The sequence below is a fragment of the Dromiciops gliroides genome, chromosome 3, assembly GCF_019393635.1.
Source record: "Dromiciops gliroides isolate mDroGli1 chromosome 3, mDroGli1.pri, whole genome shotgun sequence".
Taxonomy (NCBI): Eukaryota; Metazoa; Chordata; class Mammalia; order Microbiotheria; family Microbiotheriidae; genus Dromiciops; species Dromiciops gliroides.
Genome location: NC_057863.1, coordinates 69,532,136 through 69,544,423, shown reverse-complemented (window position 1 = coordinate 69,544,423; position 12,288 = coordinate 69,532,136). Strand labels below are relative to the sequence as shown.

The 12,288-nt window shown below is 53.9% G+C and overlaps 2 protein-coding genes across 2 annotated transcripts; one reads left to right on the top strand and one right to left on the bottom strand.

Annotated features, from left to right (window-relative positions):
• Nucleotides 1-5,893: 5,893 nt before the first annotated feature.
• GPBAR1 (G protein-coupled bile acid receptor 1) lies at nt 5,894-7,067 on the top strand. The gene has a single exon (XM_043998941.1). It carries the CDS (start codon nt 5,916-5,918, stop codon nt 6,912-6,914), a length of 999 nt encoding a protein of 332 aa, XP_043854876.1. The 5' UTR covers nt 5,894-5,915; the 3' UTR covers nt 6,915-7,067.
• A 308-nt stretch (nt 7,068-7,375) lies between these two features.
• On the bottom strand, nt 7,376-12,279 carry LOC122751480 (angio associated migratory cell protein). Its single transcript, XM_043998542.1, has 11 exons — nt 12,046-12,279; nt 11,437-11,595; nt 11,151-11,270; nt 10,745-10,884; nt 10,290-10,434; nt 9,418-9,501; nt 9,210-9,325; nt 8,843-8,946; nt 8,614-8,704; nt 8,379-8,533; nt 7,376-7,850 (listed from the first exon to the last, which is right to left on the bottom strand). The coding sequence occupies exons 1-11, from the start codon at nt 12,164-12,166 to the stop codon at nt 7,775-7,777; spliced, it is 1,311 nt and encodes a 436-aa protein (XP_043854477.1). The 5' UTR covers nt 12,167-12,279; the 3' UTR covers nt 7,376-7,774.
• Nucleotides 12,280-12,288: the final 9 nt, after the last annotated feature.

Below are 12,288 nucleotides of genomic sequence, written 5' to 3'. Positions count from 1 at the left end.
TCCACCAACAGGGAGGTTGAAGGTGTTGTTTCATAGCTCTTTATTCAATATTTTCTTGATCTTTATAATTTTATTACAGTTACTTTTGATTTTTACATTTTTTATAATTGTTCTTTCTACTTACATTGTAGTAGCTACTGTGTGTATTGTTTTCTTGGTTCTGATTCCTTCCCTCTGCATCAGTTCATATAGTTCCTTTCATGTTTCTCTCTATTCACAGACATTTTTTTTTTTAGTGAGGCAATTGGGGTTAAGTGACTTGCACAGGGTCACACAGCTAGTAAGTGTTAAGTGTCTGAGGCCGGATTTGAACTCAGGTACTCCTGAATCCAGGGCCAGTGCTCTATCCACTGTGCCACCTAGCTGCCCCCTTTTTTTTTTCTTTTTAGTGACACACACATTTCTTACAGCACAGTGATATTCTATCACATTCATGTACCACAAATGTATAGTCATTCCCAGAACTATGGGCATCTACTCTGTTTACAATTTTTTTTTTAAGGCCAATGAGGGTTAAGTGACTTGCCCAGGGTCACACAGCTAGTAATTGTCATGTATCTGAGGCTGGATTTGAACTCACATCCTCCTGAATCCAGGGCCAGTGCTTTATCCACTGTGCCACCTAGTTGCCCCCATCTGTTTACAATTCTTAACTGTCACAGAAAGTACTGCTATAAATATTTTGAAGTCTATGGGGACCTTCTTATTCATGATTTCCTTTGGGTATAAGTCCAGTAATGGAGTCTGGTTCAAAAGGTATGGGCAAAAACAAAAACAAACAAAATAAGAGAAGCTAGTAGTACAATGGATAGAGCACTGGCCCTGAAGTCAGGAGGACCTGAGTTCAAAATTTAGATATTTACTAGCTATGTGATCCTGGGCAAGTCACCTAAACCTGATCATCTCTAAAAACAAAACAAAACAAAACCAAACCAAACCCAAAACTGGATGGGCACTTTATTTACATAATTCCAAATTGCTTTCCCATGTGGTTGTACCAATTCACAGCTCCACCAATAATGTATTAGCGTGCCTATTCAACAATCTCTCCAACATTGACTTGCCATTTTTTGTCATTTTTGCCAATTTGGAGGGTGTGAGGTAAAACCTCAGGGTTGTTTTGATTTATATTTCTCTTATTATTAGTGATTTGGAGCATCCTTTCATGTGGTTGTGAATACTTAAAAATTCCTAATTTGAGAACTGTTTGTTCATATCATTTGACCATTTATCTATTGGGGAATGGTGAAGTCCTAGTCTTAGCCCTTTGAAATGTCAGTTGTTACTATTGTGGTTGCTCCTCCCCTAAGTCATCACTCAGAAGAACCTCATTACCTTTTCGTTTCTGTCTTTCAGGCAGGGATACCTACTTCCTAGACTTCCCTAGATGCCCTCCTAGACTTACTTTCTAGGTCTCCTAGAATTTAATGTTTCTCTTTCATCTTTTCCAGTTCCTCCTTCAGAGAAAACCTAAAAGTGTGTTTTCCCCCATGATAATAAGAGAAGAGCACCCTGTAAATGCCTGATGAACAGGGAAGCTCTTGCCCAACACCCCTCCCCCTAGACCTCTTCCTTTGGTAGGAGAGATGTGAATGAAACAGAATCCTTGGGAGAGTCCCCCACAGTCAATGCTAATTACACCAGTACATCCAAGCCAGTCCCCAGGCTTAACCAGATGGCTCAGAGGAATTTAAATATTTGGGAAAATGAAGAGAGATTAACAAAGAAAACAAAAGACCTGAGTCTGCAATTGAGGCCCTGGCACCAATCACTTAGATAGCTAACTTGGGGAGGGAACCAGCAACAGGCAGAAGGGTGAGGGCTTGGTAGCTAAGAAAGCAGCTTAACCAATCGAAAACATAATGTGTGGTCCTCCCAACAGGAGAAGGGTGGGGGAGCCAGTTCTAGAAGATAGAACAGGAAAAGACTTGAATCATGTCGATGACCAGTCAAGGGTCTGGCAGGACAGAGACCAAAATAGAACCCAAGCATGCTGGCTGGCTGTTAGCCCCGAGTCAAATGTGTTCCTATGTCACTCTCCACCCAGTGTTTAAACAGCAAAGAAGAAATGCAGACATCCTGAGTTCTTGCAGGACAGAGGCCAAGGTTGGAAACAGAGGGAGGTCTGTCTATTCCTGGTATCAAAGGGCTCTGTACCCCTACATTTCTCTCCAGGCCTGCATCTAAATTCTAGATTTTCCCAGGACCATCTCCTTCTTACCCAATGGTGGGAGAGTGAAAAGAACATCCCCTGAAACCCACAATCCTCCTATCCACCAGACTCCCTGGAAAATGGATGAAGTTCTTAAAATCTTCTCACCAATTTCCTGTTTGGAACTGTTTCCCACTTTTTCCAGGTCCCCGACTCTTATCTGCCCCTCCAGGCTAGAGGGAATCCCCAGACCTGAAGGAGAAGGAATGCTTACCATTGATTTACACAATATTTTGTCAGTTGTTAAGAAGATTCTTCTCAGAGGTCTCATCAAGCCTCAACCCTTCCCTCATTCCAGAGGGAAGGAAATCAGATAGCATTCCTCAGTCTCCCAAGCCCTGAGAAAATGTGGGTTCAAATTCTCACCCTAATTCTTATTTTTTTCAGGGCAATGGGGGTTAAGTGACTTGCCCAGGGTCACACAGCTGGTAAGTGTCAAGTGTCTGAGGCCACATTTGAACTCAGGTCCTCCTGAATCCAGGGCCGGTGCTTTATCCACTGCGCCACCTAGCTGCCCCACTAATTCCTAATAGCTGTGTGACCTTGGACAAGTTGAAGTCTCTCAGAATTTCAGTCTCGTCTGTTGTTTGTCCTTTGTTCTCGAAAGAGAACCATGACATGAGGGTATCATGAATTGCAGTGAATTGGATTTAAGCGAAGGAGGGTTGTGCAAGGTCACCAACCTCTCTCTCCTTCAGAGCCATCTGGGTCCAATGGCAAGATATGTATATACGGATGTTTAAGTCAATTGGGATTAAATGACTTGCTCAGGGTCACATAGCAAGTGTCTGTGGTGAGGTTTGAACTCAGGTCCTCCTGACTCCAGGCCGGTGCTTTATCCACTGGGCATCATCATGTATTTGCAGGACCTACCCAGCTCATGGGATGACTGTGAAGACCTGTATAAGTAAGCGATTAGGGGGGCAGCTAGGTGGCGCAGTGGATAAAGCACCAGCCCTGGATTCAGGAGGTCCTGAGTTCAAATGTGGCCTCAAACACTTGACACTTACTAGTTGTGTAACCCTGGGCAAGTCACTTAACCCTCATTGCCCCACCAAAAAAAAAAAAAGTAAACGACTGTCATCCCTCCTTTCACAGTTGTAGGCCTCCCTCTGGGCTGTCACAGGAGCTCATCTCCTCATTTTTCAGTTGCTTTTCTCTCTCTCTCTCTCTCTCTCTCTCTCTCTCTCTCTCTCTCTCTCTCTCTCTCTCTCTCTCTCTCTCTCTCTCTCTCTCTCTCTTAGCCCCCAAAGACCTCATCATATAAGACTAGGAGGGAGAACAGAGATTTAGGACTCTTGATTCCATCCCTTCTCTTTTCTCTGCCCTTGAAAGTAAAGCCTGGGGGCAGCTAGGTGGCACAGTGGATGGAGCACCAGCCCTGGATTCAGGGGTACCTGAGTTCAGGTCCGGCCTCAGACACTTGACACTTACTGGCTGTGTGACCCTGGGCAAGTCACATAACCCCGATTCTCACACACACACACACACACACACACACACACACGAGTCCCCAATCTATAAATCTCTCTCCTACATCCCTCTTTTGGATTAAGACATTGATACTAAGAAACAAATGCATTGGGGCAGAGGAAGGGGTGGGGAGAAGAGTTAACACATTAACCCATTATCTTTCCCTAACTGACATTAATCTATTTAATTAAGCATTCACCTGGCAGCGCTCCAGAGAGAAGACAGGCTTTAAAACTATGAGCCCGGGCCAGAAAGGTCCAAGCCTGGGGTGCTGAAGGAAGGAGAGCTGGCAAACAGGATAGCCAGAGCCAATGGAGAGTTAACGTGTGAGAGAGGACGACTGTGGAGAGCAGGGATGGAGGGTCACTGATGCTCACCTACCACACGGATTTGTCCGGTTTGGGACGGCGGCCAACCGCTACGCCTCCTCACTCCCCTGGCTGAGCCAGATGCCTGATCCATCTCCCATGCCTCCCCCGCCTCCTTCCCTGAACCCACCCTGAACCCCGCCTCATCAGGGCGGACCTTCCCTTCCCTTCCCTCCCTCCCTCTTTCCATGGTGGGGCCCCGGGGAGGCAGCTGAGCGCAGCCCAGAGCCTGGGTCCTGCCAGGCAGGCAGTCGTCTATCCTCATGAAGGTACCACCAGCCAGATGGAGCCCAGGGCAGTGCTCTGGAGTCTGGAGAACATGACTCAAAGCGCCCATCAGTTGAGGCTTGTAAGTAACCATTTCCCTTCCCCAGGACCCCTCTGGAGAGGACCCCTACCCCAAATCAGAACCCAGCTGAGATCCTAATGAGGTCATGGTCACCAGCCCAGGGCCCTTCTGTGCCTCTCCATGGAGTGCATCATCTTGAAATCACAAGAGCAAGGTTCAAATCCTGCCTCATTTTCCTTATCTGTAAATGGAGGTTTGAATTCATTCCCTTTCCCGCAGTATGAGATGAATCTCCATCCTTTCTGATGTCTTGGGGTGGGGGGAGGGCGGGAGAAGGGAAGAGGGAGGTCTTTGGGGTAGTATTTAATGGAGAGGAGAGAAATCGGAGCAGGAGCCTGGGGAGGGCTGAGCAGCCCGGGGCTATGTTCTCAAAGTGGGTTCATCTGAACCCAACAAGTTGCTTTCCTTCCCTCCTCCAGAGTACAATGCACCCTAACGTGAGATCGGATCCCCTGAGGGTTTTATGGGACCCCATGGGGGGGTAGGGGGCGGGGACAGCAAATGTGGAACAAAGGTGGAACTGAGGCAAGGGTAGAAACGGAACTGAAGGACTGAGTGGGAAAAGAAGAGAAAAGGGTGGGAGATTGGGAAGAGGATTTGAAAGGCTAAATCATGCCAGGGGTGGGGAACACCACTAGGCAGAGCCCAGACCCGGGGCTGGACTCCAGCTCTCCTTGACACTAGCAGGGAAGACAAGGAAACCTCGAGCCCGGTGCGTGAGAGAGGGAGGGCAGGCTGGGGACACCGGGGAGAACAGCCTACCTGTCCATTAGCTCGGGGCTCCTGATTCTCTGATGGACTTGGAGGGGAGAGGAAAAGGGAGGGGACCATTTTACAAAGGAAATGAGGGGAGTATAGAAACTCTAGTGTTATTGACTTTGTGCCCAGCAACGCGGTTACTGTCCTATTGACAGACCTGTGAGCAGAGCAGGATGGCAGGTCCCTTTCCCGGGATGAGGTGAGCCCGGCCCAAGCATGTGAAGGGCACACATGAGAAGGAAGCCGGGAGAAGTGGGAGGCACTGGGAGCCAGAGAGGTGTCTCTCTGGGTGGGCACAGCAAAGATCAGGGCCCCCAGAGGGGAGTCAGGCCACAGCAGGAGGGCCCATGTGGCCACTGCTCTTCCCTCTCCCCCTGGGTCCCCGCTTCCCCAGGGACTGCCCTGTGTTGTTCCCGTTGCTAGTACATTGCGGAGCCGGGTTTATGGGCTGGAAGTCCGACCCGGAGGCTGCTCAATGATCTGTGACACATTGGGAGTGTGGGAACAAGGGGGGAGGTGCCAGGGGCAGTGCCAAGCCTGGAGCTCATCTTCCTGACTCAGGCCTTATCAGTGCCTTCTTGACTTAATTACCACAGCTCCAAGCCCCTCTTGTGGCTTACAAGTGATCCTGACAGGCAGCAAGGGGACAGAAAAAATGGCTGGGGGGGCAGGCAGGCATCCAACAGAATTAGGGACTGGCTAATGCTCAAACCTGACCTGTGGCCCCTTCCTCCTCCCCAGGAATCCCCTGACCATGGGCACCATGATGGCATCTAACACCACAAGGGAGAAGCTGGGCCCTGGGCTCCAGGCTGGGCTTTGGTTCTCCCTCATGCTGGGAGGCCTCATTGTTGGTGCCAACCTGCTCCTGGCAGCGGGGATCGCCCGAAACCGCCACCTCCGAAGACCCCCAGCCGGCTGCTTCTTCCTAAGCCTGCTGATGGCTGGATTGTTCACAGGGCTAGCCCTACCCACACTGCCTGGGCTGTGGAGTCAGAGTAGGCATGACTACTGGCCCTGCCTCCTCCTCCACCTAGCCCCCAACTTCTCCTTCCTCTCTCTGCTCGCCAACCTCCTTCTGGTGCACGGTGAACGCTACCTGGCCATTCTGAGGCCCCTCCGCCCTCCCCGAGGAACCCGCTGGGCCTTACTGGTGGCATGGACCGCCCCCCTGCTCTTTGCCAGCCTGCCTGCCTTGGGCTGGAATCACTGGGCACCTGGTGCCAACTGTACATCCCAGACCATCTTCCCTGCCCCTTACCTCTACCTGGAAGTTTATGGCCTTCTATTGCCCTCCGTGGTGGCTGCTGCCCTCCTCTCTGCCCGGGTGCTGGCCACCGCCCGGCACCAGCTTCAGGTCATCCGCCGGCTGGAGAGGGCGGTGTACCGTGGTGCCCCCTCAGCACTGGCACGGGCCCTGGCCTGGCGCCAGGCAAGGGCACGGGCAGGTGCCACCCTGCTATTTGGGCTGTGCTGGGGCCCCTATGTTGTAGCCCTCCTCCTCTCAGTGCTGGCATTTGAGCAACGACCCCCCTTGGGACCTAGTACCCTCCTGGCACTCAACTCTTTGGGCAGTGCCAGCGCCGCTCTGGTACCCGCAGCCATGGGGCTCGGGGACCGCAAGTACACAGCCCCTTGGAGGGACGCCGGACTGAGGTGCTGGGGAGCCCTCCGATCGGCTGCCTGTGGGAGATCCCAGCCGGGACCCGGAGCCACAGACCAAGATGGCGCCACGTGCAGGGCGAACGGCTGAGTCGGGAGTCAGGGGTGACTCCAAGGCCCCTTTGCAGGGCTCCTAATGACACTTGTGTGTTCCCCACCTCCAAGGGGTGTCTCCGAGCTGACTCTTGCGTCTGACCCGACACTGGAAGATGGAGCCTTCTAGAGTCTAAGTTGCCACTCCCTCCCAGGTACGGAGCTGTCTGCTGGGGGCTGACCTGAAGAATAAAGTCCATCTGTGCAAGTCCACGGCTCTGCTGCCTTCCCCAGAGCCGCAGGGGAAAGAAGCAGGCCCCTGTGCACGCACGCAATGGAATTCCCAAGCTGGGCATGTCAGGAGAGAACTTCAGAAAGGCACAATGCCGCTCAGAGCGGGTGATCCCAGGGTAGGAGGGACCTGTGGAACATGCTGCTCACCCCAGCTCTGGGGAGTACCAGGCTAGGATCTCTATCCCATCCGTACCCCTCCCCATCCAACTTCCTACAGACAATGGCTCTGGGAATCATATTTTATTTACACTTTTTAAAACCTCTGTAATCATAACCCCTTTCCCTTCACACCCCACACCCATAGCCAAGATCCTAGAGAGTCTTGGGGGAGGGGGGAGAGAAGGAAAGAGCTTCTAATGACCTGCTCCTCATCTCCCACAACCCCCGGCTGAATCAGAGCCCCAAGGAACACAAGTGGAAGGTGACAACAGCAGAACTGAATTTCCCTCTGAAAGGTCAACAGGAGGGAGGGGGGCAGTGTCTAAGTGGAGAAAGGTGGAAGATGGCAGCATCTAGGAGATGAAGTCAGCCTCCCCGGCAGCCCCTGGTGGGGGGAGCCAGCCCCCCTCCATCTCCCCTTCTCCCTATGAACCAAGTGCCCAGAGCCAGGGACAGGAGTCTCCGCTAACGGTCAGGTCTCTGGACACAGAACACTTTGGCTTTGTGGTCTCCAGAAGTGGTCACCACTAAGGAGGCGTCTCTGTTGAGAAAGAGTGCAAAGGAGAAGGAAGTTGTTGGGGGGAAAGGTGGGGACAACCACGGGCAGGGGGCTGACACTGCCCCCACACAGGGATCCTCCTCATCCCTGCCCCCTTGCCAGCTTCCCCGGACCCCCTCAACACTGGTGCCATCCCACTATTGGCTATCTCCAATGTTTGCCTGTTGTCTTCCTCATTAAACTGTGAGCTCCACAAGAGCAGGGGTTGTTTTTCACCTTTCTTTGTATCCCTGGCGCTTAGCACAGTGCTCAGCACATAGTAGGTGCTTAATAAATGTCAAATGGCTGGGGCAGCTAGGTGGCGCAGTGGATAAAGCACCAGCCCAGGATTCAGGAGGACCTGAGTTCAAATCCAGCCTCAAACACCCTGGACAAGTCACTTAACCCTCACTGCCCCACAAAAAAACAACCAAACAAATAAATGTCAAATCCTGGCCTCCTTGATGGGTCAGGTATCCCAGGCTCCTCCTCCAGATCACCCGAGGATCCCCTCTCCCCATGTACACTCACTTGCTGAGAGCAAAGTCAAGGATCTCAGCCGTGTGGCCCCGGTAGTCACTGAGCAAGCGTCCTGTCCTAGCGTCCCAGAGCCGGACGGCGCCATCCAGGCTGCAGGTATACACCACTGCCGCCCCCTCCTCCCACAGCAGCTGCACGATGCCTGACTGTGGAGGAGAGCAGAGGACGTGAGTCCCATCTCAGATGGCAGGAAGGACGTGAGGCAAAAGAGTGTGGTGCCCCTTACCTGGTGCTGGCACCGGTGTCTCAGGCTCTGTGTAGACAGGTCATAGATGGCCAAGGTCCCATCGAGGTAGCCAACAGCGGCCAGTGGCATCCTGGGCAGAGGGGCAGTATCAGGCAGAAGCAGAGCCACCCACCTGGCCTCCTCCTCTCCACCCTGCTGCCCCCTAGTCTCCCATCATCTCCTCTCCACTAGCCTGAGCAGCCACCGTCCTGGGCCCACTCTCACTCACACATTGCAAAAGCCCAAGGACTCCACTGAATTGGATTCGCTTTCTTCATCCTCCCCAGGGTTAGGCTGAGGACCCACAGTCTCTGGTCTGAAAACACCCACCACCTGGGGAAAATAGAAGGTGCCAGAGCCTAAGTCGCAGACACACAAAACCTCGGGCAAGTCCTTCCCAAGAGCTGGCCCTTAGCTTCCCCATCTGTGAAAGCGGAGTTGGGTTAGATGATCTCTGTGGTTCCCTGCAGCTCTAGAGCTTGACAATCCTATGTGGGAAGAAAGGTCTGGGCAAAGGAAGCCAGGCGGGGGCAGGCTGAGGAGGGCTTGGGGACAGGCCAGCCGGGGCTCCGTGTCAATAAGCCTTCGTCACCCACCTTGCCAGTGGCTGCATTGACCAGCTTGGCCTGACAGTCCACAGAACCGGTGAGAATGAGGCTCCCATCCAGGTTGGTGGCCACACACGTCAGTGGGCCCTGGTGACCTTCGGCCCCTGGAGTGGAAAGGGAGTGATGAAGGTAAGGCAGGGCCTGCCTCCTTTCCCCCGTCCCCCAGACCCACCAAAAGCCCTTGTGGTTCCTGCACCTTTGAGCACGTGGATGGGGCTTCCCTGCTTCAGGTCCCAGATCCGGACAGTACCATCTTCATAACCCACCACCGCTTTCCTTCCTGGTGCCCCACAGAAAGACAGGAAAACAGGCTCATAGACAATCAAGATACCGCTGAGAACTCAAGGTAAGAACAACATGGCACAGGGCCAGATGCTGCCCCAGGAGGGAGCAGCAGGGTGGGAGGAACGTTTCCCTGGAGAAGGGACACTAAGGGCCACCAAGGATTGTGGTGGGGGAGCTTCGAGAGAACAACTGTGATAATGATGACGATTGTAGCTGACACTGACATTGTACCATACCGCTTATGAAGCACTGTATACGTGCGTTAATTTGCTAAATCCTTGGAAAAACTAAGTGAGGTAGCCGACACAAGTATTCCTATATCTGTTATTTTAGAAATGGGTAAACTGAGGCATGGAGAAGTTAAATGGCTTGCCCAACATCACAAAGCTAGTAAATGAGTAAGCCAACAAGTGGCCCAAATGGGACTCAGACCTGGGTCTTCTGGCACCAAAATCATAGTAAGCAAGAACTGGAAGGAGTCTCAGAAGCTATCTACTTCCACCCATACCCAGGAGACCATTCTCCAACACCCCAGATAAAGGGCTGACCAGCTTTAGCCTGAAGAGCCCAATAAGGGAGAATAAACTCATTCTCCTTTTGTCCTGTTCTAACCGGTCAGGTTCTTTCTGGCCCCAAGCCTAAATCTGTTTCTCTTCCACCCACTACTCTGTCTTCAGAGGCTAGGATGAAGGGAAAAATCTCTTTTGCATATGACAACTCTTTAAGGGCATCTACCCCTGGGCTCTAGGACAGGGAAAGGGCATCAGGGAAGGAGGCTCTCACCATCAGGGAGGACTCGGCCACAGGTGGCTGGACAATTGGGCCCCTGGAAGGTCTTGCAGTCACCACTAGGGACCTTCCACATCCAGGTGTTGCCATCAGCTGTGCCTGCCAGGAGGACAGGTGCCCGAGGGTGCCACTCCATCCACTGGGCGGGCCAGAAAAGGAGGGGGAACAGTTAGCCAGGACAGCCCCCCACCTCCCACCTCACTAGAGTTCAGGGACTTCCATTTATCCCCCCAGATTTCCCTCGTTTCCAGCTTCAGAGACCTCATCTCTGAAGGGGGCAGTCAGGACAACGCTGACAGAACGAGTTTGTTCTCGTGTGTTTGGGGCAGGGGGATTAGACCAGAGCATGGTCAGCACGGCAGAGTCCAGACTCAAAGCCATGTCCTCCAACTCCCAGCCCAGCGCTCCCCGGGGGGAGCAACACCTCCCACCCCCCCAAGAGTTCTCACCTCCAGGTCCCCCACTTCAAAGGACCAAACCTCTTCCTTGGTGTCCACCTGCCACACTTTAAGAAGGCCACTCATGTCCCCAGTGGCCACCAGGGCAGAGTCATGGCTGAAACCCGCACAGGTTACAGAGTCCTTATGGCCTGAGAGGTGACAGGGGGTAGAGAAGGAACGTTGGGCAAAGAGGAGCAGTGGAGGTGCGGGGCTCAGACAGCCTGGCTCCTGGGGTGGGCAACCCCAGGTAACTGGCGGAGAGACTGAGGATAAGGGCCCCAGGAGGCTGCCTCTATAATCCCCATGCTTCTTAAACTTCCAGGTTTCAGGGGTACCTTCGGAGCCCCTCCTCCAAACCCGGCTCCCTGGGGCCGCTGGGCTCGACCCCTCCCCAAGCCCCCAGCCCCTCCCTCACCGGGACACTCCAGGAGCAGCTCCCCATCACTGAGCCGCCACACGAAGGCCTTGTCGTCCTCGCCCCCGGTCACCGCCAGGGTGTTGGTCTTGGGGTCCAGGCTCACACAGAACACCGAGGCTGCTCCGAGACAGACAGACAGACAGGTTGGGTGTGGGGGAACTCTGAACCTGCCCTCCCCATCCAGGCGGGAAGTCCCACCTGATCCCATCTGAGGGCGGGGTCCCCAGGTGCCCCCCACCCTGCCCCAGAGGCGGCTGGCACCACAGCCACCTGCAGGTGCTACCTGAGTGATGGGCAAAGGTGACCTCGCTGTCATCAGGGCTCTCCATGCCACCGTCCACTCCCTCGTCCACCTCATCCCCCCAGGCCTCGTCGGCCCCCACTCCTTCTAGCTCCTCCTCTTCCTCAAAGTCCACTCCGTCCATCTCCTGGGCCAGGTCATCTGCTCAGGGACCAGGAGAACTAAGAACGGGCTGAGACACCCAACCTCCCTCCCCCCCCAAGAATGGGGGGGGTCCCCTCAGGAACTGGGTGGGGGGTGAAGAGCATGAGAAAGGCTGGTCGGCTTAAGGGAGAAGCACAAATTTAATGGAGACGAAGACAGGAATTACTAAAGAAGGGCTGGGGCGTCATTAAGGAGGCCGAATGTCTAAGGGACACTGGAAAGGGGTGCTAAAGGTCAAAGGTCACCGATGAAAGGTTAAAGGTCACCGCTTCAGAGAGGTGGGAGTGGGATCGAGTAGTGGGAGTGAAAACGAGGGTTCAAATATCCCGGGGTAGGGGTCACGGGTCACCACACCAGGTCCGGATAGGATGGTTGAGGGGCCAGGGTGAGGTCAAAGGTCAAGGGTCAGGGCCTGCCGCTTCCACCGGAGGGCCCCCTTGCTCTCACCGGGGTCGGGCGGGCCCGGACCCAGCTCCACCACCTCGATGATCTCTTCGTCGCCATGGAAGTGCAGGGCTTCCGGGGAGGCAGCCCCGTCCTCGGGCCCGGGCCCGGGATCGGGCTCCATGAGACTCAGCAAAGCCGGTCCAGCTACCGGGGCCCAGCCGCCTCCGGAGCCACGGCCGCGCGACACCACTTACCACGGCCCGGCCGAGATGGGGCAGGGGGCGGTGCTTCAACTCGGAGCGA